We start from the raw sequence: 23,327 nt of genomic DNA, 5'->3' as shown, positions 1-23,327 counted from the left end.
TTTGTCTGGGGAGCAGGAATTGTTAAAGACTTACTATGGCAGATTTCCCTCCGGTACAGGGATCTACACTCCTTCATGAGACCTATTCCCTTCATTTCTTAAAAAGAGGATAAGTAAATAAGCTGGTATATATTTTTGCGAATGCTCATTAATCATTCTAACAGTATAAAACTCAACAATGTTCTTCCATATTATTCTAATTTGACACCACACTGTAGCAAACAAGGGCCTCCTCTGCTAGAGCAGAAATGGAAGCTCTGAATCAAACTTGAATGAAATATTGCCATGACAGAGTGTATGTGGTAAGATGGCTAACTTTTTGGACTAATTCAAAGGAAAACAATATCTCAAAACACGTAAACATCTGCAAACAGATTGGGATAACTGGATTGTATGCTGAAGGGTATTTTCTTTCAGAGAAAGTGAGCTTTTGGATTCCTTCAACATGTCTCATATGCCTCGATAACAGAGCAGCAGTGTTCTCTAGTGGTGAAAGAAGTGAATAGCATCACCAATTATAAACAAACACACTGCTTAAATATTAGGGATACTTTATCTTTCTAGCACCTTCAGGCAAGTCTCATGTTGTTCACTATCATGAAACAGTGACATCATGTAAACGAGAAACTTGGTGAGCTAAACGCAGAACTAAGCCTAAGGTGACAGTTCTGTGTCAACATTATGACATTGTGTCTTAAAACCCTGCTATACCTATTTAAGTCTAGGTTTAGGATATAATTTAACAACTAAAACGTTCAGTGTGACAAAACAATGTAATTTAATGCCTGCCAGTATTAGAGAAGGCATTACACAACATACCCATGTCTATTCTTAACCGCCAGTCTGTCCAGGATTGTCGAGCCAATTGTCACGTTTTCTGTTAGATTTTTCTGAATTTGGTCGTCCTTAGGCACATGTCCGGTTCTGGGTAGTCCAGTAAGTTCACGAAACCCAGCTACATCAGAGTCTGTTTGCTGGTCAATTGGTCAGATACCAAAACAAACCCCCAGATTTGCTGTGAGATAAGAAACAGCTACATTTCCCTATACCTGGGATAATGATTGGCTAAGGTGCACTGATATCAAGACAAAATTCAGACAAAAAAATATCTAACAACTCTAATACTGAGCTTTTACGCACAATGTAAGTACAAAGTTGAATCTCTTTTTGTAATACATTTCAAAATGCCATTGCTACTTTTCAGCCAGTACAGGTTCATTGCACCAGGTTTGTCTTATCTCTCAGCCATGCTGTCTGTATCAGTCAGAATCTACAGTAAATGTACTCAGAGACAGGACCCTGGCTTTAGTAAACAGCAAAGGCTACTTGAAAGTCAGACCACCAGACCATATGTACAGTATATACATATAATATGAATTTTTAGGGGTATTAATGATGTTATGTACTATGACAAATCTGAGTTTAAAACTAAGAACCAATAGAGAGATAAGATAAATGCTGTCCAATTTTGGTCTGTTTGTCTTCCTTTATTATGTAAGGGGTAACTGAGGTCATTGGAAAAAATACATTTTGATTATTACATTCTTGAACATCAAACAGTTAAGAATGTTTACTCAAAATGATACTGATAGATTGGTATATGTATAAAAAGTATATTTGTGAGAGAGATAAGGCCATAGTCTCATTGAAAGACTGATGATGATGCTGGTCATAGGGTATGAACAGGTTAATTCTGAGAGTTCAGTGGGTCTGACTTTTTTCTAGAAAGACTAGGCAGGTTTGCCTTTCCAAACACAAATACACACGTCCTTCATTTAGTGGGTGGGCTGTCTGTCGGTCTACCTCAGTCAAAATTGCTGAAATCTAAGGTAGGGCAAACTATTCTGATTTCATCTTTTAAAATTACACATAATAGAAATGAATGTACACTTTATAGTAGATTTGCATATTTTGGCAATGAATGTTTGCAGTAAATATTTTTGGGTTTTTAAAATGTTGGAAATAGGCCTAGGCATTGCCTATACTATTGATCTTCAGTTTAAAATCTAAAAGAGTACATAGGTTAATTGATTGGCTTTCAGGGAGGACTAAAAATGTGAGAAAATACATGTTTATTACAAAGTAAATAAGCATATTAAGTAGTTTTAGATAAGGAGCACCAACATTGAGCTTACTCCCTCTGCTCTCTACCCCCAGCTGTTATGCACACCATTGTGCTACTGGTGTTGTGGGTACTGGGGACATCACTGGTGTTGCCAGACCCTGACACAGGGGGAGAGAAACTTACTGAGGAGCCCATTCCCTGTTCCAAGGGCTGCACCTGTCTGCATGACGACTACAGTCTAGAGCTCAATGTATACTGCAGTGCACGCAACTACACCCAGGCCCCCTCTGACGTGCCTGTCTCCACTCGCTCTCTCTGGCTGGATGGAAACCTGTTCACCACTCTGACTGCCACTGCCTTCAAGGATCTCAGCAACTTGGATTTTCTGAATCTACAGAGCGGTCAGCTGGTGTCCCTTGACTCCCAGGTGTTCCGAGGGCTTAAGTCGCTAGCTCACATCCACCTGGAGCGCAACCGCATCCGTTCTTTGCCGGGCACCATCTTCCAGAACACGCCTAACCTCGCCTCGCTTAGTCTCCATAACAACCAACTGTCCCGTATTGAGGAAAAGCTGTTTGCTGGCCTCTCACATATGTGGCTTCTCAACTTGGGGTGGAACTCATTAGCAGTGTTGCCTGAGACTGGGTTCCATGACCTGCATGGCCTGAGGGAGCTGGTGCTGGCTGGGAATAAGCTAGCTTACTTACAGCCACAACTCTTCCAAGGTCTTACCGAGCTGAAGGAGTTGGACCTCACCGGAAATTACCTGAAGGTCATTAAGGCTAATGTGTTTATGAAGCTCCCCAAACTGCAAAAGCTTTACCTGGCCCAGAACCAGATAGTCACGGTGGTACCCAGAGCCTTTGTGGGTATGAAGTCCCTCAGATGGCTGGATCTCACAAACAATAAACTATCAGCGCTCCATGATGAGACTTTCCTTGGTCTGCACAGCCTCCATGTGCTGCGGCTCTCCAACAACTCCATCAGTGGACTTAGGCCCAGGACTTTCCGTGACTTGCAGTACCTTGAGGAACTGCGTCTGAGCTACAACCGGATCCAGGCCTTGGAGGACAGGATCTTTGAGGGGCTTGGGCACCTGGAGGTTCTGGAGCTGGAGCACAACCAGGTGCAGGAGGCCCGGATGGGCACCTTCATGGGCCTCTCTCACCTGGCTGTCATTAACCTGTCTGGCAGCTGTTTCCGCAGTCTTCCAGACCAAGTGTTCAAAGGTCTCTCCAAGCTCCACAGTCTTCACCTGGATAAGGGCTGTTTAACCAGGGTCACGACCCAAGCTTTCATTGGACTATCAGGTCTGCGACGTCTCTTCCTCCAAAACAACAACATCTCTGTGGTGGAGCGCCAGAGCTTCGTGGAACTCTTGGGCTTACAACAGCTAGATCTGAGGTTCAACAAGCTTGAGGCCCTAACCTCCCACACCTTCTACGGCCTGAAGAACCTGGACTATCTGCTGCTGTCAGGCAACCTGTTCCGTCAGCTCCCCCCTGAGGCCCTCATGCCCTTGAAGCATCTCTCGTGGCTGGACCTCTCAGCTAACAGGCTGGAGATCCTGCACAATGGTACCATGCAGCTGCTGCCCAGGTTACGCTATCTAAACCTGAAAGATAATGCTCTTAGCAGCATTCCACCAGATATCCCAGAAACTCTACACCAACTGTGGCTGACAGGGAACCGTTGGAAGTGTGACTGCAGTGTCCTTCCCCTCAGAGAATACAGCTTGAGGAGACCACAGACGGTGCCCCGGCAAGTGGAAACTCTGGCTGAGGGAGAGGAACCCCACACTGTTGTCACCATCTACAACAATATAACATGCAACAGCCCTCCAGGCTTGGTTGGCCATGACCTGAGGGATATCAGCAACGAACATTTCAATAACTGCTGAGGGAAGGATCTATGGGGTCAAAGACGCCAGACATTTGGAATACAATCATTTCAAAATAATTGTTATTAGCCTACAATTTTCCCTGTACATTCAATGATTTAGCCTATATGAATTAATTCTCAAAATATGTAGGCCTAATGTACCAAATTATTTTTGCTACTGTGGTAATTAGGCCCTACATGTTGCAAGTATGTAGCTTTTGCATCATACACTTTTAGTTAGTTTCATATTACATTAAATGTTCATTAAATCATTACACAAACAAATTGCAAGTAAGCCTACTAGAATACACAGTGTACATTACATTTAGCTTTTAGGAAATGTTTCGAAGCAGTCCACTTTTAAATGGGTGACTATTAAACTCATCCGTTGAATAAACACAAGTCATGTTTGTTTTTGTCCTCTGAATAAATATTTAAGAGACAGATTTGCTCAACAAGGAATTGGTCACACAACCAAATATAGATATAGGCCCTAGGTAAACAATATCAGCCTTTACCAGTTAAAGGTGCAGAGGCCCAGCTATTGAGGGGCCAGAGGGATATTTGTGTACACATGGCAAACACTTCGTCCAGTACCATAATGGTCCAGACCTCTAAGCAGAGGGAGAAATAAACCTTTAGGCCTACATAAATTATAATGACACTATAAAGTTTTCCTTTTCAAGAAGTCGGCAGGAGCAATTTTACAGCAGCACACTTCCAACACAGCTCTGACTGCAGGATTCATAGACCGCAGAACTTGAACGGTTCATTACATTACTTAGCTCGCAGTCGCATCACAGATGTTGAGATGTTGACCATCTTTCCCCATGTCCCATCACCTTCTGCACTGCAACACGTCGTGCTCCATATGTGCTCCTCACTCCTGTAGTTCAGTTGTTATGGTAACCAACAGTTTGCCAGTTGTTGTTAGCAGCTATCTAACTTTAGCTATTAGTGTAGCTGACTGCTACTGCTTTCACATGAGAGTGGTCTATCTTGATTATTATAGATGCATTAGTTTATGTCAACATGGACACGGATCCTTCAACGCATTGGAATGCTCTTTTTGACAGCTTCAAACCCCATATTCCGTCCATTGATTCGGATTCTTCATCAGTGAGTTTGATTTACTGCACTTAGCTAACGTTAGCTAGCTAACAACAAGTGCAGTAGTAAGACAACGTTAGCTAGCTGGCCCTATGAAACGCCCTTAATTTGGATGAACTTTGCTACTTACTTGCTATTCTACTAGCGTTGTGTTTATTTGTTTTTGAATTGTATTTGCCAGAGTAAATCTAGCTAAATGTATCAAACGTTAGCTGAATTGAGACTAATCTTACTCTCCAGTCCGAAAATGAAGAGGACATACCCATCTTTCGCCGACCAGTAGCCCTTCTTCCTAAACACACAGAGGGCCTAGAGTGCCTGTCATTGGATGACTCTGAAATAGAGGTAAGTAGCTAGCAGGCTGAGCAAGTTTACAACTATTGATGACGAGTCCTTGACAAGGTTACTGTGTGTGTATCTGTGTGTATCCCAAACAGATGCTGCTAATATCTGTGGCACAGCCACAACTGTGTTGGACAGAGGAGGCCCTTTGCCCTCATAGAGAGCCTACAACTGAAACCCATGGAGCTTATGAAACCACCGATTTAGCCCAGCAGGGCACACACCAGGAGCCCAGCCCCATAGGTAATAAGGTAAATGAGATATGCAGCCATGACTCTATTAGAAATGCAGCTCAGGCAGGAGGCCATCCTTGCAGCAGTATTCCAGTGGAGATGAAAGGGGACACCTCAGCGCACCACAGCCATGGCACACTAAACAGACAAAAAACAACTGAGTCCACATCGCCACACCCTTCACATAACGCGGCTTGTGAAGAAAACACATTGGAGTCACTCAATGCTTTGAGAAAGACGCAGAGAACTGAACCAAATGGCTCTATGAAAAAGCCACTACAAAATAGTAAAACTGTTTTGTCTTTTGAGGTGAGTTTAAGTTTCCTATTATAAATAGGCAATTTTACCATGAGAAGGTACTACATAATAACTAAGTTATTTGTTCACCTCTGGTCATTTTCATTCTGCAGTTAGATAGATACTGATCAAGTTTTATGTCCTACAAATCCGTGCCTTTGTGTTTTTACCAGCCACTGGAGCACTGGGATCTGGACCAGATTCTTCTGACTCTTCAAACAGATAGGCTCTTTTTAGGAAGCAGTGTGTCAGATGAACCTATGGAAGTACAACCAGGTAGACAATAGGGTAACTCTAAGGTATCACTGATATAGCTACTGCTGAACCATTATGAACCTAGCATGTCATTCACACTCAATGCTATTATCATAATGATATAATCAATTCATTCTCAATTTGGTCACAGATGGAGACAATGTAAGGTCACAGGATAATATATTGGAGAGGCTGGCTGCTTTCTGCAGGACAGAATATATGATAAAGTTGTGTGGGTTTCACGAGTATGAATAATGTCATGAGTTAACATGAACGTTTTGTTTACTGTTCAGACAAAATGGTGGATGGAGAAAGTATTTCAAAAGGATGGCATTTGAGTTGCAGCCAAGCCGTCAGGAAGTGCCCACTGTTTATATTGATTTGCGTAACCCTGAGCCTCCCACGAAAACAACCAGACCATGCAACAGCACTTCATCACAATCCATGAAACTGACCAACCCTAACCTACACGACGAAAACCCATCTGATGAGAAAACAGACAGTAATATACAGTCTGGATTAGTGAATGGAAAATAGTAAATATTGCCTTGAATAACAGACCCACTGTAAAGCTCAAAACATTATTACATAGGTTTGTAAATATACTATAATGGCTCTGTGGCTGTGAACTATGAATTCAGTTTAACTCCTTCCTGAGTTCATGTTGGTGTTTTTTCTTCTCCCAGGGAAGTAACTGGAAAGAGCCTGTTACTCAGAATGTTACGCGAGGCGAACAGAAACAGGAGTGAGCCAGACAGGAAAGATCCAGTTCCAGCAGATTCTACATGCAGAACCCCCAGAAGAGTGGCCTTGAAGGACAAGCTAACTGAGGCTAACAATGAGAAAACATCTCTGCTTCCAGAGGTGGACAACCAAACCACATCTCTCACAATGCAGCATGACCAAAACAGGCTGCCAGTTGAGAGAACACCTGCTATTCAGCAGAGTGCTACTACCGGGCAGCCAAAGAAACAAAGGTAGATAAGATATTCATTTTAGGGGATTTGGGGACTTTGTCTCATATACTGTATCTTAAATTTTAGTCACAGTAGCTGACACAGGAGGTTGGTGGCACCTTAATTGGGGAGGATGGGCTCGTGCTAAAGGCTGGAGTGGAATGGTATCAAATACTGTACATCAAACACATGGTTTGATGCTATTCCATTCGCTCCGTTCCAGACATTCTTTTGAGCCGTCCTCCCCTCAGCAGCCTCCACTGGTGGCTGAACACCTGTTTTGTGACCTGTCAGTGACCAAGAGCAGAGAGAGCAACAGAAACAGAGAGCAGCAGCTCCAGAAACATCTGGAAAGCTTTAGACCAACCAGGTCTGCAGGAGACAGGGAGCCTGCCGCTGAGAAGACTGATGTTCTTTATGACACTGTAAGTTCATCTGGAACAGACAGACTCAGTGCTCCCAAATCAATAGATCTCCACTGAATCTTCTTTGTCATTTTCATTCCCCCAGTGCCATTTGATAAATTGAGAGATACACCTACATATTTCATATTTTTTGTTCTTTTTTCATCAGGAGGCCTCTCACCTACAGTCAGTTAACACTCTGCCTGCTGATATGGACGATAAGGAGTGCTTGCTGCTGACTGTATGCCTCTGTCACACCCTGGCTAATGGACTCTATTTGTTGAGCCAGAGTGTGTTTGTTCTATGTGGTTATGTCTATGTTGGGGGTTCTAGTTAGTCTGTTTCTATGTTTGACTGAGTGACTCCCAATCAGAGGCAACGAGTGTCAGCTGTGTGCTGGTTGTCTCTGATTGGGAGCCATATTTAACTGTCTGTGTTTCACTTTGTGTTTGTGGGTTTTTGTTCCGTGTTCGGTCAGTGTCACCGTGGACTTCACGAGTCGTGGTATTTGTTTTGTTTAGTGTGCTTTTTATCACTGTCGATAATAAAGATCACCATGTTCAGTGCAACACGCTGCGTATTGGTCTACTTCGGCTTCAAGACGATCGTGACAGAAAAACCCACCAAAAGCGGGACCAAGCAGTGTGAAGAGGAGAGAGGAAGGACCTGGGATCAGTGGAGTAGGAGTTTCGACTGGGCCCCGCTAAGTGAAGAGAAGAGGGGCTGGTCTATGGAGCAGTGGATTAAAAGTCTCGACTGGGCCAAGCCAAGTGAAGAGCAGAGAGGTTGGACTTGGAAGCAGTGGGGTGAGAGTCTGGCGAGAACTAGGGAGGCCTGGTCCACGGGGAGGAGAGAACCCCAGAACATTTTTAGGGGGGGGCTCACGACGTGGACGACGGGGCAGCAGGAGGCCGCGATGGAGCGGTCCAGCGGGTGTGCAGAGGAGGCCGCCAGGTTAAGGGGGCCACTGGTCACAGAGGAGAGGGAAAGTGTGGAGGCACGGCGAGAGGTACTGGGGTGTGTTACCAGTCCGGTCCGGCCCGTTCCTGATCCCTGCGTAGGGCCAGTGGTGTGTGTCCCCAGTACGGTCCGGCCTGTTCCTGTTCCTCGCATCGAGCCTGTGGTGCGTGTCGTCAGCCCGGCCCGGCCTGTTCCTGCTTCCCGCACCGAGCCTATGGTGCGTGTCGTCAGCCCGGCCCGGCCTGTTCCTGCTCCCTGCACCAAACCTACGGGGTGCGTCGCCAGCCCAGCCCGGCCTGTTCCTGCTCCACGCACCAAGCCTACGGTGTGCGTCGCCCGGCCTGTTCCTGCTCCACGCACCAAACCTACGGTGTGCGTCGCCAGCCCGGCTCGGCCTGTTCCTGCCACTCGCACCAAACCTACGGTGCGCGTCGCCAGCCCGGCCCGGCCTGTTCCTGCCACTCGCACCAAACAGACGGTGCGCGTCGCCAGCCCGGCCCGGCCTGTTCCTGCCACTCGCACCAAGCCAGGGGTGCGAGTCGCCAGCCCGGCCCGGCCTGTTCCTGCCACTCGCACCCAAGCCAGGGGTGCGAGTCGTCAGCCTGGTCCAGCCTGTTCCTGCCACTCGCACCATGCCAGGGGGTGCGAGTCGTCAGCCTGGTCCAGAACGTTCCTGCTACTCGCACCAAGCCAGGGGTGCGAGTCGTCAGTCCGGTGAGGCCCGTTCCGGCTCCACGCACCAAGCCAGGGGTGCGAGTCGTCAGTCCGGTGAGGCCCGTTCCGGCTCCACGCACAAAGCCAGGGGTGCGAGTCGTCAGCCCGGTCCGGCCCGTGGCTGCTCCACGCACCAGGCCAGGGGTGCGCATCGTCAGCCAGGTCCGGTCCTTTCCTGCCTCGCGCGCCAAGCCAGGGGTGCGCGTCGTCTGTCCGGCACAACCCGTGCCTGGGTCACCGGTGCCTAATCAGGTACCGGTCAACGGCTCCACAACGGAGCTGAAGCTAGCCGCTCCTGCTACGTCCAGGTCAGCTCCAGCCAGCGGGACCAGACCGGACCAGGGGCGCTATGGGGGGTTTATTGGAGGGTGGTGGGCAAGCCCGGAGCCAGAACCGCCGCCGAGGAGGTATGCCCACCCAGCCCTCCCCTGTTTTGCGTTTTTGAGGCGCGGTTCTATTTGTTGAGCCAGAGTGTGTTTGTTCTATGTGGTTATGTCTATGTTGGGGGTTCTAGTTAGTCTGTTTCTATGTTTGACTGAGTGACTCCCAATCAGAGGCAACGAGTGTCAGCTGTGTGCTGGTTGTCTCTGATTGGGAGCCATATTTAACTGTCTGTGTTTCACTTTGTGTTTGTGGGTTTTTGTTCCGTGTTCGGTCAGTGTCACCGTGGACTTCACGAGTCGTGTATTTGTTTTGTTTAGTGTGCTTTTTATCACTGTCGATAATAAAGATCACCATGTTCGTGCAACACGCTGCGTATTGGTCTACTTCGCTTCAAGACGATCGTGACAGCCTCTCCAGTCCTGGTAGCCAGCAGCGGTCATCATTGGAAAGCACCAACAGTGGAGTCAGCCACAACCAAATCCCATATATACAATGCTCTGGTTGCTTGGTTTCTGTCTTTGGTGAATATTTATTTGACTAGTTCTTGATAAGATCATTGAACTGAGATCATCTGATTCTTTTTACTCTGTTTGTGATGGAGTCCATATTTTACTGAGGCCTCTAACTTGTGTTTGGTAGGTTGGAGCACCAGGCCCTCAAGGTGGTGATGACAGGGGTGCTGTACCCTTCTGGGTGGCTGGCCTACAGCAGCTGTGGACAGAGGATGGGCTGGCTCTACACATCTGTGCTGTGTCCCATGGAGAGAGCCTACAACTTGGCCGACAACCCCGGGTGAGATGAATGCACATAGAGATCCTTTTAAATTCCTTATTACTAGTAGTAGTATTCAAATTCCTAATTCTATGTGAATGCACCCAAACAGTTCCTCTGTTCCTCCACCACCTTTTCTGCAATTAAGTGATTTTCCTTCCTCCAACACCTGCAGACACGCTGCCGGTGTTCCAGCAGCGTGTCTGCAGGTTCCTCTCTCAGACCTCCCTCAGCGCCATCACCCATTGGCTGCCACAGCTCAGGAGCCTATTAGACCAACAGGCCTATCCCCCAACCGTCCACATACCTGCCTCCTGCCTGGACAGCTTTATCTCTGTCAACTCAGACAAAATGGTAGGTAGTAGGTACAGGTGAATGCTTAGAATCTGAGATTGACTTGATGATGTGGATGTGTTCCCTGTAATGTGCTGTATCTTTGCCCTGTGTCTCAGGCTGTGAAGAGGACCTTCGGTCTGAACCCAGGCTTCTACTGGCAGACTGTGGAGACTCAGGAACTCGGTTGTCAGAGGCCTGAGACCATGTGCACTCAGCAGCTACACACAGAGGTAAGAACATCTTAAGTTGTGGTATGTCTCAGCTGTTCCAAAGCTCCTTGGTATCATCTAACCTCAGTGTTAATACCCCATGATCATGACTGTTGGTATAGAATGAGGAAATCAAGCATACAGTTTTTTTCTTCTTCTTCTCACAGATAGCTGTTACTCTGGGATACATGTCTTTGTTCCTGCATCCCCTGGTGGTTCACCACACCCTCCAGCTTCTCCTCAACTCAGGCCTGGATGTGTGTGGCCTCCGCCTCCTTTACCCTCCTCCTGGCCTTCTGACCAACAGCACCGGTAAAACTTATGTCAACTAATAAACTTATATTCTGTTATATTCTTATCTAGTCTGCAGATCTTCAGTGGCCTAGACTGGAATTATTCAGTAAGTTATAATAAGTCTGTCTCTGATTCAGGCAGGGTATCCTACGGGGAGGGAGATGATGGGGCCGATCGGCCCGTCCTTGCCCTAGCTGTCCGAGGGCCTCACGCCCGCACCATGTGGCAGGATGTAACAGGCCCTTCAGACCCCCTGCTGGCTAGGAAGACAGACCCAGCATCCATCAACGCCCTGCACTGCAGCAGCAAGAACTTGACCCTCCTCTACTCCCCTCGCCTGGCCAGCAGAGTGCACAGGGAACTGGTCACGTGGTTCGCAGGGACAGTTCCGGGAGATAACTCCCAGAACCCTGACCAGGCTCCAACTGACAGGTGTGTTTGTAGTCCAGAGCCATCATGATGTCCCACAACCATCACTTAAACATTACAAATAGAAAAAAACATATCACCACTAATAATAATAATTTATTTAACTTTTATAGCACTATACTTTACATAAATAATCTCAAAGCGTTGTAAAGCAACAACAACATTTTATTTTTTTTAAACAACATTATTAATCATCATTAGTAGATGGACGGTCAAGAGACTGAAGGTTTACTAAGTAAACATTGATTGATACATTTGTATCTGTTGTAAAATTTGTTTTCATCTTATTGGGCTATATACAGTGGGGAGAACAAGTATTTGATACACTGCCGATTTTGCAGGTTTTCTAACTTATAAAGCATGTAGAGGTCTGTCATTTTTATCATATGTACACTTCAACTGTGAGAGACGGAATCTAAAACAAAAATCCAGAAAATCACATTGTATGATTTTTAAGTAATTAATTTGCATTTTATTGCATGACATAAGTATTTGATCACCTACCAACCAGTAAGAATTCCGGCTCTCACAGACCTGTTAGTTTTTCTTTAAGAAGCACTTCTGTTCTCCACTCATTACCTGTATTAACTGCACCTGTTTGAACATGTTACCTGTATAATAGACACCTGTCCACACACTCAATCAAACAGACTCCAACCTCTCCACAATGGCCAAGACCAGAGAGCTGTGTAAGGACATCAGGGATACAATTGTAGACCTGCACAAGGCTGGGATGGGCTACAGGACAATTGTCAAGCAGCTTGGTGAGAAGGCAACAACTGTTGGCGCAATTATTAGAAAATGGAAGAAGTTCAAGATGACGGTCAATCATCCTCGGTCTGGGGCTCCATACAAGATCTCACCTCGTGGGGCATCAATGATCATGAGGAAGGTGAGGGATCAGCCCAGAACTACACGGCAGGACCTGGTCAATGACCTGAAGAGAGCTGGGACCACAGTCTCAAAGAAAACCATTAGTAACACACTACGCCGTCATGGATTAAAATCCTGCAGCGCACGCAAGGTCCCCCTGCTCAAGCCAGCGCATGTCCAGGCCCGTCTGAAGTTTGCCAATGACCATCTGGATGATCCAGAGGAATGGGAGAAGGTCATGTGGTCTGATGAGACAAAAATAGAGCTTTTTGGTCTAAACTCCTCTCGCCGTGTTTGGAGGAAGAAGAAGGATGAGTACAACCCCAAGAACACCATCCTAACCGTGAAGCATGGAGGTGGAAACATCATTCTTTGGGGATGCTTTTTCTGCAAAGGGGACAGGACGACTGCACCGTATTGAGGGGGAGGATGGATGGGGCCATGTATTGCGAGATCTTGGCCAACAACCTCCTTCCCTCAGTAAGAGCATTGAAGATGGGTCGTGGCTGGGTCTTCCAGCATGACAACGACCCGAAACACACAGCCAGGGCAACTAAGGAGTGGCTCCGTAAGAAGCATCTCAAGGTCCTGGAGTGGCCTAGCCAGTCTCCAGACCTGAACCCAATAGAAAATCTTTGGAGGGAGCTGAAAGTCCGTATTGCCCAGCGACAGCCTCGAAACCTGTCAATCACATTGTATGATTTTTAAGTAATTAATTTGCATTTTATTGCAAGACATAAGTATTTGATACATCAGAAAAGCAGAACTTAATATTTGGTACAGAAACCTTTGTTTGCAATTACAGAGATCATACGTTTCCTGTAGATCTTGACCAGGTTTGCACACACTGCAGCAGGGATTTTGGCTCACTCCTCCATCCTTCTCCAGATCCTTCAGGTTTCGGGGCTGTTGCTAGGCAATACCAACTTTCAGCTCCCTCCAAAGATTTTCTATTGGGTTCAGGTCTGGAGACTGTCTAGGCCACTCCAGGACCTTGAGATGCTTCTTACGGAGCCACTCCTTAGTTGCCCTGGCTGTGTGTTTCGGGTCGTTGTCATGCTGGAAGACCCAGCCACGACCCATCTTCAATGCACTTACTGAGGGAAGGAGGTTGTTGGCCAAGATCTCGCGATACATGGCCCCATCCATCCTCCCCTCAATACGGTGCAGTCGTCCTGTCCCCTTTGCAGAAAAGCATCCCCAAAGAATGATGTTTCCACCTCCATGCTTCACGGTTGGGATGGTGTTCTTGGGGTTGTACTCATCCTTCTTCTTCCTCCAAACACGGCGAGTGGAGTTTAGACCAAAAAGCTCTATTTTTGTCTCATCAGACCACATGACCTTCTCCCATTCCTCCTCTGGATCATCCAGATGGTCATTGGCAAATGTCAGACGGGCCTGGACATGCGCTGGCTTGAGCAGGGGGACCTTGCGTGCGCTGCAGGATTTTAATCCATGACGGCGTAGTGTGTTACTAATGGTTTTCTTTGAGACTGTGGTCCCAGCTCTCTTCAGGTCATTGACCAGGTCCTGCCGTGTAGTTCTGGGCTGATCCCTCACCTTCCTCATGATCATTGATGCCCCACGAGGTGAGATCTTGCATGGAGCCCCAGACCGAGGGTGATTGACCGTCATCTTGAACTTCTTCCATTTTCTATTAATTGCGCCAACAGTTGTTGCCTTCTCACCAAGCTGCTTGCCTATTGTCCTGTAGCCCATCCCAGCCTTGTGCGGGTCTACAATTTTATCCCTGATGTCCTTACACAGCTCTTGGCCATTGTGGAGAGGTTGGAGTCTGTTTGATTGAGTGTGTGGACAGGTGTCTTTTATACAGGTAACGAGTTCAAACAGGTGCAGTTAATACAGGTAATGAGTGGAGAACAGGAGGGCTTCTTAAAGAAAAACTAACAGGTCTGTGAGAGCCGGAATTCTTACTCTTTGGTAGGTGATCAAATACTTATGTCATGCAATAAAATGTAAATTAATTACTTAAAAATCATACAATGTGATTTTCTGGATTTTTGTTTTAGATTCTGTCTCTCACAGTTGAAGTGTACCTATGATAAAAGTTACAGACCTCTACATGCTTTGTAAGTAGGAAAACCTGCAAAATCGGCAGTGTATCAAATACTTGTTCTCCCCACTGTATATATATACACACACACACTACCAGTCAAAGGTTTGGACACACCTACTCATTAAAGGATTTTCTTTATAAAAATAAAAAAAGTTACATTGTAGAATAATAGTGAAGACATCAGAACTATGAAATAACACATATGGAATCATGAAGTAACCAGAAAAGTGTTAAACAAATCAAAATATATTTTATATTTGAGATTCTTCAAATAGCCACCCTTTGCCTTGATGACAGCTTTGCACACTCTTGGCATTCTCTCAACCAGATTCTTGAGGTAGTCACCTGGAATGCATTTCAATTAACAGGTGTGCCTTCTTAAAAGTTAATTTGTGGAATTTCTTTCCTTCTTATTGAGTTTGAGCCAATCAGTTATTTTGTGACAAGGTAGTGGGGTATACAGAAGATAGCCCTATTTGGTAAAAGACCAAGTCCATATTATGGCAAGAACAGCTCAAATAAGCAAAGAGAAACGACAGTCCATCATTACTTTAAGACATGAAGGTCAGTCAATACGGAACATTTCAAGAACTTTGAAAGTTTCTTCAAGTGCATTCGCAAAAACCATCAAGCGCTATGATGAAACTGACTTCATACCTTCATGAGGACTGCCACAGGAATGGAAGACCCAGAGTTACCTCTTCTGCAGAGGATAGGTTCATTAGAGTTACCAGCCTCAGAAATTGCAGCCCAAATAAATGCTTCACAGAGTTCAAGTAACAGACACATCTCAACATCAACTGTTCAGAGGGGACTGAATCAGGCCTTCATGGTTGAATTGCTGCAAAGAAACCACTACTAAAGGACACCAATAAAAAGAAGAGACTCGCTTGGTCCAAGAAACACGAGCAATGGACCTTAGTCTGTAGTCCAAATTTGAGATTTTTGGTTCAAACCGCTGTGTCTTTGTGAGACGCGGTGTGGGTGAATGGATGATCTCTGCATGTGTAGTTCCCACCGTAAAGCATGGAGGAGGAGGTGTTATGGTGTGGGGGTGCTTTGCTGGTGACACTGTCTGTGATTTATTTAGAATACAAGGCACACTTAACCAGCATGGCTACCACAGCATTCTGCAGCGATACGCCATTCCATCTGGTTTGGGCTTAGTGGGACTATCATTTGTTTTTCAACAGGACAATGACCCAATACACCTCCAGGCTGTGTAAGGGCTATTTTATCAAGAAGGAGAGTGATGGCGTGCTGGGATGAGTTGGACGGCAGAGTGAAGGAAAAGCAGCCAACAAGTGCTCCTCATATGTGGGAACTCCTTCAAGACTGTTGGAAAAGCATTCCAGGTGAAGCTGGTTGAGAAAATGCCAAGAGTGTGCAAAGCTGTCATCAGGGCAAAGGGTGGCTATTTGAAGAATATAAAATTAAAAAAGGTATTTTGATTTGTTTAATACTTTTTGGGTTACTACATGATTCCATATGTGTTATTTCATAGTTTTGATGTGTTCACTATTATTCTACAATGTATAAAATAGTACAAATAAAGAAAAACCCTTGAATGAGTAGGTGTGTCCAAAACATTTTGACTGGTACTGTATATACACACACACACACACACAGTAGTCAAAGTATTACACAAAAAACATGATTTTCTTCCAACACTCTCAGCTCTGCCCCTGGTGATGGAGAGGGAAGCAGCCCCTTGTATATAACCAGGTCCTCTACCACCCTGTGTGCTACTGTTAAAGGTAACTCAGAAACAAGTACACACTTGAGGTCAACAATATCAGAATTATGGCTTAATGCTTTACTCTAGTCTAGATCCCAAGTACAGTAGTTGGAAGTTTCAAAATGTCTTACTGTGGATCTGCCTTTTCCCTCCCCACCTCATAGTGGACGTGTTCTTGGTAGTTTCTCCAGTGGTGGCGCCATGCTGCTACAGCCAGGTTCTGTCTGTGTGTGAGGGCAGAGGGTTCAGTCTGAGGGGGGTCAAGAGGCTGCAGCTCCCCACCAAACGAACCCAGGCGCTGGGACTCACCAGTCAGCAGGTAACGACCCCACCTGCACCACACTGTCTCCAGATCAGACACACCACACTGAATTGACAGCAGAGCACCTGAGAGGAACTGGCGAGATCAGTGTTGACTTAGCCCTGTCTTAAAGCTTGTCTTTCTGTTTGACAAGGTGTCAGTGTTCTGCAGTCCGCCCACTGTTACTGTGGATGAGGAGAAGGTTGAGCTGTCCCCCCACTGCCTGGTCTTACGTTTGAGGAGAGAGAGTGGCCTGCGTCACTGTGCCAGCCTGCCTGCAGGTACAGTACTTAACCCTGTAATACCTAATATCGCTCTGTTTCTATCACCTCAAAAGTACACTGAGTGTACAAAACATTAGGAACACCTTCCTAATATTGAGTTGCACCCCCTTTTGCCCTCAGAACAGCTTCAATTTGTCGGGGCATGGACTACAAGGTGTTGAAAGCGTTCCACAGTATGCTGGCCGATGTTTACGCCAATGCTTCCCACAGTTGTGTCAAGTTGGCTGGATGTCGTTTGGGTGGTTGACCATTCTTGATACACACGGGAAACTGTTGAGCGTGAAATACCCAGCAGCGTTGCAGTTCTTGACACACTCCAGCCTGGCACCTACTACCATACCCCGTTCAAAGGCACTTGCATATTTTGTCTTGCCCATTCACCCTCTGAATGGCACACATATACAATCCAGAGCGTCTGCTAAATGATGTAAATGTAATGTCTCAAGGCTTAAAAATCCTTCTTTAACCTGTCTCCTCCCCTTCATCTACACTGATTGAAGTAGATTTAACAGGTGACATCAATAAGGGATCATAGCTTTCACCTGGATTCACCTGGTCAGTCTATGTCATGGGAAAGTGCAGGTGTTCCTAATGTTTTGTATACTCAGTGTATAAAGAACATGTCTTCCCATTTGAAGCCGGGAGGCATTGTAGAGGCATTTGAGCTTGTGACATCAATGTTCAGTCTATTGACACTGATTCCTCTTTTTGTCAGCCCTTGTGAAAGAGTTGGAGGAGCAGAGGTTGTTGGGATGTATCCACATTAGACTGTCAGATGAAGGAAAGCTGGACCCGAGCAGCTGCTTTCACATGTTGCCCTACAGTGAGAGCCTGCTCCATAGCATTGGTAAGGGAAGAGTTAACACAGTCTGTCAATGATGACCCCTCCTTTGCTTCCTGGTCTGATTGAGTTTCTGTTTACGCTTGGTTCTCAGGTGGGCGTATGTGGGCGGTACCAGACCCCTGCAATGTGGTGCTGTCCAAATACAGGTGTCCATCCAGGGGGTGGTTCTTACCCTAGCTGGCAGGGACATTGGTCAGGGCTTGACCCTGCTACACAGGCTCCTGACAGGGGACACAACAGGTACTTTACTTACATTAACCATTCCCACAACACAGCCCATGTAATGAAATATTTGAAATATATTTAAAATGCTTAATATTATTAATAATACCAATATTGTACTTGCAATTCAGCTGTAGCACTGAACTCCTCACCTACCTAACCTTGCCCTATGTTTCTATCCTTTCTACCCTGTTTCTCCATCAGGCGATGTTGGGGAGGATGGATTCGAGCTGCTGGCCCTGAAGTGGCTGCCCACATTGTCCCGGGAGCAGGCGCGGGAGGTGAGCCCCTATGAGGTAGGTGACCGGCTGTGGCAGAGCAGCCTGGTGGGTCTGGCCTCCTCCCCTGCCCTGGTGTGTGCCCTGAGGAGGGTGGACGCCTTCGCCACCCTACGGCGGCTCCTGCCACGGAACTACACCGGGAATCTGAACATACTGATGTCTCCCACTCCTGAACTGGCCTTCAGACAAGCATCCCTCTTCTTCTCCCACGGAGAGATGATCCCAGGTAAAAACTACAGTCAGTGCAAGCTATGTACTATTTCTCTACTACCCTATATCTGGGGTAATTATGTCAAGGATAGCTGGATCTATGTGGATTTTCTCTCATCTTCAGATCAGTGTGCGCCCATTACTGAAGTTCCTACCCCCACCTTGCATCAATGTAGCTGGTATGTATCACTGGGTCACATTCAAACAACTGCCTCTCACCCACCTCCATTCTGACTTGTGTTTAATGTTCCTTACAGGTTCCCAGTGTGAGTCATTGTTGAACTGCATGGTGCAGGGTGAGTTTGGAAACAGGTTTATTTGTATGAACTTTGAACTTTAAATAACATGATGTAATGTAGGATGTTTTATTAAACATTGGTTACTTGCAAAGTCGATTACTTCAACAATGGTTAAAAAATGTACAAAAGAAAATATGTAAGCACCCTATTTGCCAGTCTTGTCTGTTTCCATCAGGCTCCCAGCCGCTGGTCACACTGTGTCTGTTCAAGCCTGGAGTGTGGAGCCATGCTCTGGGGAAAATCCTCAGCAAAGTCCAGCGGAGTGGCTTCACTGTGGTGGGCCTGCGTGTGCTGGTTCTGGACACAAACACAGCTGTGTCTCTGGTGTCTGCTGCAGAGCATCAGGCAACTCGCTTACTCCTACCTATCTAAACCAGGCCAGTGGACAGATTGTTACATTGTTTTAAATGCATTGGTTCAGCTCATTTTTCCTGTGGTGTTTTCCTCTAGGACCCCTCTGCTGTAGAAGCCCATGTCCAGTACTTGAGCTCTGGGCCTTCCCTGGCTCTGTGCCTGCAGAGAGAGAACGCTGTGAAGAGGCTACTGGATGTGCTGGGGCCTGAGGACCCTGCCCAGGCCCGCGCTCTGGACCAATTCCTCTGGAGGGCCTGTTACAGCTCGGACCAGCTACACAGTGGCATCTATGGTCAGTCAGTGCCCCTCGCCCCCGCACGATACTGGGCCACCTTCCAGGCCCTGCCAGACAACATAGATCAATCAGTTACAGAGTGGCTGAGACTGGCTTTGGAATAAGGTTTTAATGTTTCGGATATAATGTTAGTAGCTCATAATGAATGATATACAGTGGGGGAAAAAAATATTTAGTCAGCCACCAATTGTGCAAGTTCTCCCACTTAAAAAGATGAGAGAGGCCTGTAATTTTCATCATAGGTACACGTCAACTATGACAGACAAAATGAGAAAAAAAAATCCAGAAAATCACATTGTAGGATTTTTTATGAATTTATTTGCAAATTATGGTGGAAAATAAGTATTTGGTCAATAACAAAAGTTTCTCAATACTTTGTTATATACCCTTTGTTGGCAATGACACAGGTCAAACGTTTTCTGTAAGTCTTCACAAGGTTTTCACACACTGTTGCTGGTATTTTGGCCCATTCCTCCATGCAGATCTCCTCTAGAGCAGTGATGTTTTGGGGCTGTCGCTGGGCAACACAGACTTTCAACTCCCTCCAAAGATTTTCTATGGGGTTGAGATCTGGAGACTGGCTAGGCCACTCCAGGACCTTGAAATGCTTCTTACGAAGCCACTCCTTCGTTGCCCGGGCGGTGTGTTTGGGATCATTGTCATGCTGAAAGACCCAGCCACGTTTCATCTTCAATGCCCTTGCTGATGGAAGGAGGTTTTCACTCAAAATCTCACGTTACATGGCCCCATTCATTCTTTCCTTTACACGGATCAGTCGTCCTGGTCCCTTTGCAGAAAAACAGCCCCAAAGCATGATGTTTTCACCCCCATGCTTCACAGTAGGTATGGTGTTCTTTGGATGCAACTCAGCATTCTTTGTCCTCCAAACACGACGAGTTGAGTTTTTACCAAAAAGTTCTATTTTGGTTTCATCTGACCATATGACAATTTCCCAATCCTCTTCTGGATGCACTCTAGCAAACTTCAGACGGGCCTGGACATGTACTGGCTTAAGCAGGGGGACACGTCTAGCACTGCAGGATTTGAGTCCCTGGCGGCGTAGTGTGTTACTGATGGTAGGCTTTGTTACTTTGGTCCCAGCTCTCTGCAGGTCATTCACTATGTCCCCCCGTGTGGTTCTGGGATTTCTGCTCACCGTTCTTGTGATCATTTTGACCCCACGGGGTGAGATCTTGCATGGAGCCCCAGATCGAGGGAGATTATCAGTGGTCTTGTATGTCTTCCATTTCCTAATAATTGCTCCCACAGTTGATTTCTTCAAACCAAGCTGCTTACCTATTGCAGATGCAGTCTTCCCAGCCTGGTGCAGGTCTACAATTTTGTTTCTGGTGTCCTTTGACAGCTCTTTGGTCTTGGCCATAGTGGAGTTTGGAGTGTGACTGTTTGAGGTTGTGGACAGGTGTCTTTTATACTGATAACAAGTTCAAACAGGTGCCATTAATACAGGTAACGAGTGGAGGACAGAGGAGCCTCTTAAAGAAGAAGTTACAGGTCTGTGAGAGCCAGAAATCTTGCTTCTTTGTAGGTGACCAAATACTTATTTTCCACCATAATTTGCAAATAAATTCATTAAAAATCCTACAATGTGATTTTCTGTAAAAAAAAATCTCAATTTGTCTGTCATAGTTGACGTGTACCTATGATGAAAATTACAGGCCTCTCTCATCTTTTTAAGTGGGAGAACTTGCACAATTGGTGGCTGACTAAATACTTTTTTTCCCCACTGTAATACTATGTTGTAGGATCGAGGAGCTATCAGAGAGCTGTTCAGGATGTGAAGAGGCTGTTCCCTGAGGGCCTATGCTGCACAGAGACCATCACCATGAGACAGGAGCAGGTACATCACACAGTGCTACATTAGACATGATTTACTATCCCTAGACGTATAGCCGTCTCATAGGCCCTGTGTTTAATAAGCAACACATTTTGTCTGTTGTGTCACTCACTGTTCTGTATCACAGATACCCAGTGTACACTCAGACCCTTTGGCTTGTCTGGCCCGTGAACAGAGCCACAGTCTTGCTGCTGCGAACAAGCCATCTTTATCACGCCTTATGGCATCTGGACTGAATGGAGGTGAGGTCTAGTTTTGAATGTTTTAGCCTTGCTGAATCTTTGTTGTTAAATAGCTTATTTACTACTTTTATGTGGATACAAAACAGGTCCCTTAATCATTTACTTTTTATTGGGACGTTGCCTATGATTGGTCTGGGGCAACTGTTGTTGTGTTTAGTTGATGTGGTATCAACAGCAGTTGAACTTTGTAAACGTGGCTGTTTGTATGTGGGTGGCAGCAGGGCCCTTGGTCCGCAGCGCGCTCTGCCAAACCACCTGCCTGCTGCTGCCCTCCAGTGTGCTGCGTCTGGGCCTAGCCCCCCTCCTCCTGGACCTGCTTGAGCAGCTGCTGGGGAGAGGCTGCCACCTGGTGGCCGGGAGGATGAGTGTCCTGGACGAGACCCAGAGATGTCACATCGCTGAGACACTGATGCGACCCTCTGAGAGGGATGGGAAGGTAAGGAGTGGGGGTCTGCTATGTAGAGGGAGTTTCATAGTTACTCAATAGCAGCATGCATTGGTCACTCTCTGTAACTAGTGGTGTAAAGTACTTAAGTAGTTTTTTGGTGTATCTGTACTATTTATATGTTTGACTACTTTTATTTTTACTCCATACATTTTCCCTGACACCCAAAAGTACTCGTTACATTTCGAATGCTTAGCAGGACAGGAAAATGGTCCAATTCACACACTTATCAAGAGAACATCCCTGGTCATCCCTACTACCTCTGATCTGGCAGACTCACTAAACACAAATGCTTAGTTTGTAAATTATGTCTGAGTGTTGGAGTGTGCCCCTGGCTATCCGTAAATAAAAAAAACAATCGTGCCGTCTGGTTTTCTTAATATAAGGAATGTGAAATGATTTATACTTTTGATACTTAAGTATATTTTGGCAATTACATTTACTTTTGATACTTAATATATTTAAAACCAAATACTTTTACTCAAGTACCGTATTTTCCGCACTATAAGGCACACCGGAATATAAGCCGCAGCAGCTAAATTGAATGATATTGAATGATGTGTACATATATAAGCCGCACTGGACTATAAGCCGCAGGTGTTTTAATGTTTAATTACCATATGTAAGGGTTCGTGCACAGAAAGAGACAAACTGTCTCGCTCTCGTAATGTCTGTCTGTCTTGTTCTCGTTCCGTCTCTCGGTTCCACTTTTACTTTTGCGCGCTACCTGTCTCACTCTTTTCCGGCCTCCAGCTTTTCCAGCTTTTCCTGCTGGAGCCCGCCGCTTAAAATCCATAGATTAGCCGCACCGTTATATAAACCGCAGGGTCGAAAAATGGGAAAAAAGGCGCGGCTTATAGTCCGAAAATTACGGTAGTATTTTACTGGGTGACTTTCACTTGAGTCATTTTCTATTAAAGGTATCTTTACTTTTACTCAAATATGACAATTGGGTACTTTTTCCACCACTGACTGTAACACTGCCTGTGGCCTTGACGATCTCCTCTCTAGATTACTGCTCTACCCGAGGGCCCTTGTTTTATCGTTGTTCTACAGAAAGATAACGTTGTGACCTGCTTTGACTCCATGCTTGAAAGGTAAGGAAACAGGCTACTCAAAAACATGTACCGGATAGTGTTTAACATTTTCTTCTTTGCATAGATTAATATGCTATGGTTTATTTATTTTGCACTATAGTATTTACAGAGAGAGGTCTAAACTTGCCAAAGTGGGGAAAATGCTGATTTATCCCAGCACTGAAAAAAAGTAAGCTTGTTCTGACTGCGGAAACATTGTTTGTGTTGTAGTACCAATTAAATGGCAAAATGGTCCAGGATCAAGTGACCTCGATAAAACAGATTATGTGA

General features: G+C 45.8%; 3 protein-coding genes and 2 long non-coding RNA genes across 11 annotated transcripts in view; 3 read left to right on the top strand and 2 right to left on the bottom strand.

Moving 5' to 3' along the window:
* LOC121550801 overlaps window positions 1–899 on the bottom strand; it is a 40,452-nt gene extending 39,553 nt beyond the window's left edge. For both annotated transcript variants that reach the window (XR_005996984.1, XR_005996985.1), the window contains exon 1: window positions 820–899. This is a non-coding gene — a long non-coding RNA (uncharacterized LOC121550801). The remainder of the gene's footprint in view (window positions 1–819) is intronic.
* LOC121550800 lies at window positions 830–7,864 on the top strand. Its single transcript, XR_005996983.2, has 6 exons — window positions 830–1,143; window positions 5,297–5,401; window positions 5,494–5,940; window positions 6,102–7,160; window positions 7,363–7,564; window positions 7,713–7,864. It is a non-coding gene; the product is annotated as an uncharacterized LOC121550800 (long non-coding RNA).
* LOC121550799 (insulin-like growth factor-binding protein complex acid labile subunit) lies at window positions 1,720–4,358 on the top strand. Its single transcript, XM_041863164.2, has 2 exons — window positions 1,720–1,829; window positions 2,158–4,358. Exon 2 carries the CDS (start codon window positions 2,163–2,165, stop codon window positions 3,963–3,965), a length of 1,803 nt encoding a protein of 600 aa, XP_041719098.1. The 5' UTR covers window positions 1,720–1,829; window positions 2,158–2,162; the 3' UTR covers window positions 3,966–4,358.
* Window positions 7,865–9,606: 1,742 nt separating the features above from the next.
* Window positions 9,607–23,327, top strand: part of LOC121550798 (dynein axonemal assembly factor 8-like) — a 14,102-nt gene continuing 381 nt past the window's right edge. The window contains exons 1-15 of one of the 6 annotated variants that reach the window (XM_041863163.2): window positions 9,607–9,624; window positions 9,948–10,122; window positions 10,241–10,393; window positions 10,548–10,726; window positions 10,825–10,938; window positions 11,085–11,229; window positions 11,349–11,643; window positions 16,268–16,347; window positions 16,493–16,647; window positions 16,784–16,910; window positions 17,629–17,760; window positions 17,849–17,997; window positions 18,184–18,486; window positions 18,595–18,649; window positions 18,728–19,306. In XM_041863163.2, coding sequence (XP_041719097.1) covers window positions 10,724–10,726; window positions 10,825–10,938; window positions 11,085–11,229; window positions 11,349–11,643; window positions 16,268–16,347; window positions 16,493–16,647; window positions 16,784–16,910; window positions 17,629–17,760; window positions 17,849–17,934 — 1,137 coding nt within the window. In that variant the 5' untranslated portion in view covers window positions 9,607–9,624; window positions 9,948–10,122; window positions 10,241–10,393; window positions 10,548–10,723 and the 3' untranslated portion in view covers window positions 17,935–17,997; window positions 18,184–18,486; window positions 18,595–18,649; window positions 18,728–19,306. Of the gene's footprint in view, window positions 9,625–9,846; window positions 10,123–10,240; window positions 10,394–10,547; window positions 10,727–10,824; window positions 10,939–11,084; window positions 11,230–11,348; window positions 11,644–16,267; window positions 16,348–16,492; window positions 16,648–16,783; window positions 16,911–17,628; window positions 17,761–17,848; window positions 17,998–18,183; window positions 18,487–18,594; window positions 18,650–18,727; window positions 19,416–21,181; window positions 21,277–21,400; window positions 21,516–21,733; window positions 21,952–22,971; window positions 23,227–23,327 lie in introns of those variants that run through there. The other 5 variants (XM_045210781.1, XM_045210783.1, XM_045210782.1 and 2 more) reach the window with 5 other exon arrangements.
* The window catches only part of LOC121550797 (putative E3 ubiquitin-protein ligase UNKL), a 24,227-nt gene continuing 20,292 nt past the window's right edge, over window positions 19,393–23,327 (bottom strand). The window contains exon 16 of the mRNA XM_045210780.1: window positions 19,393–19,465. Within this exon, the coding sequence (XP_045066715.1) occupies window positions 19,421–19,465 (45 nt within the window). The 3' untranslated portion in view covers window positions 19,393–19,420. The remainder of the gene's footprint in view (window positions 19,466–23,327) is intronic.

This window comes from Coregonus clupeaformis, chromosome 35 (genome assembly GCF_020615455.1).
Source record: "Coregonus clupeaformis isolate EN_2021a chromosome 35, ASM2061545v1, whole genome shotgun sequence".
Lineage (NCBI taxonomy): Eukaryota > Metazoa > Chordata > Actinopteri > Salmoniformes > Salmonidae > Coregonus > Coregonus clupeaformis.
This window is presented reverse-complemented; position numbering and strand designations above follow the sequence as displayed.

Coding starts and splice junctions, on each gene's coding strand:
- LOC121550799 (XM_041863164.2), top strand. CDS start 2,163: ATGCACACCATTGTGCTACTGGTGTTGTGGGTACTGGGGACATCACTG.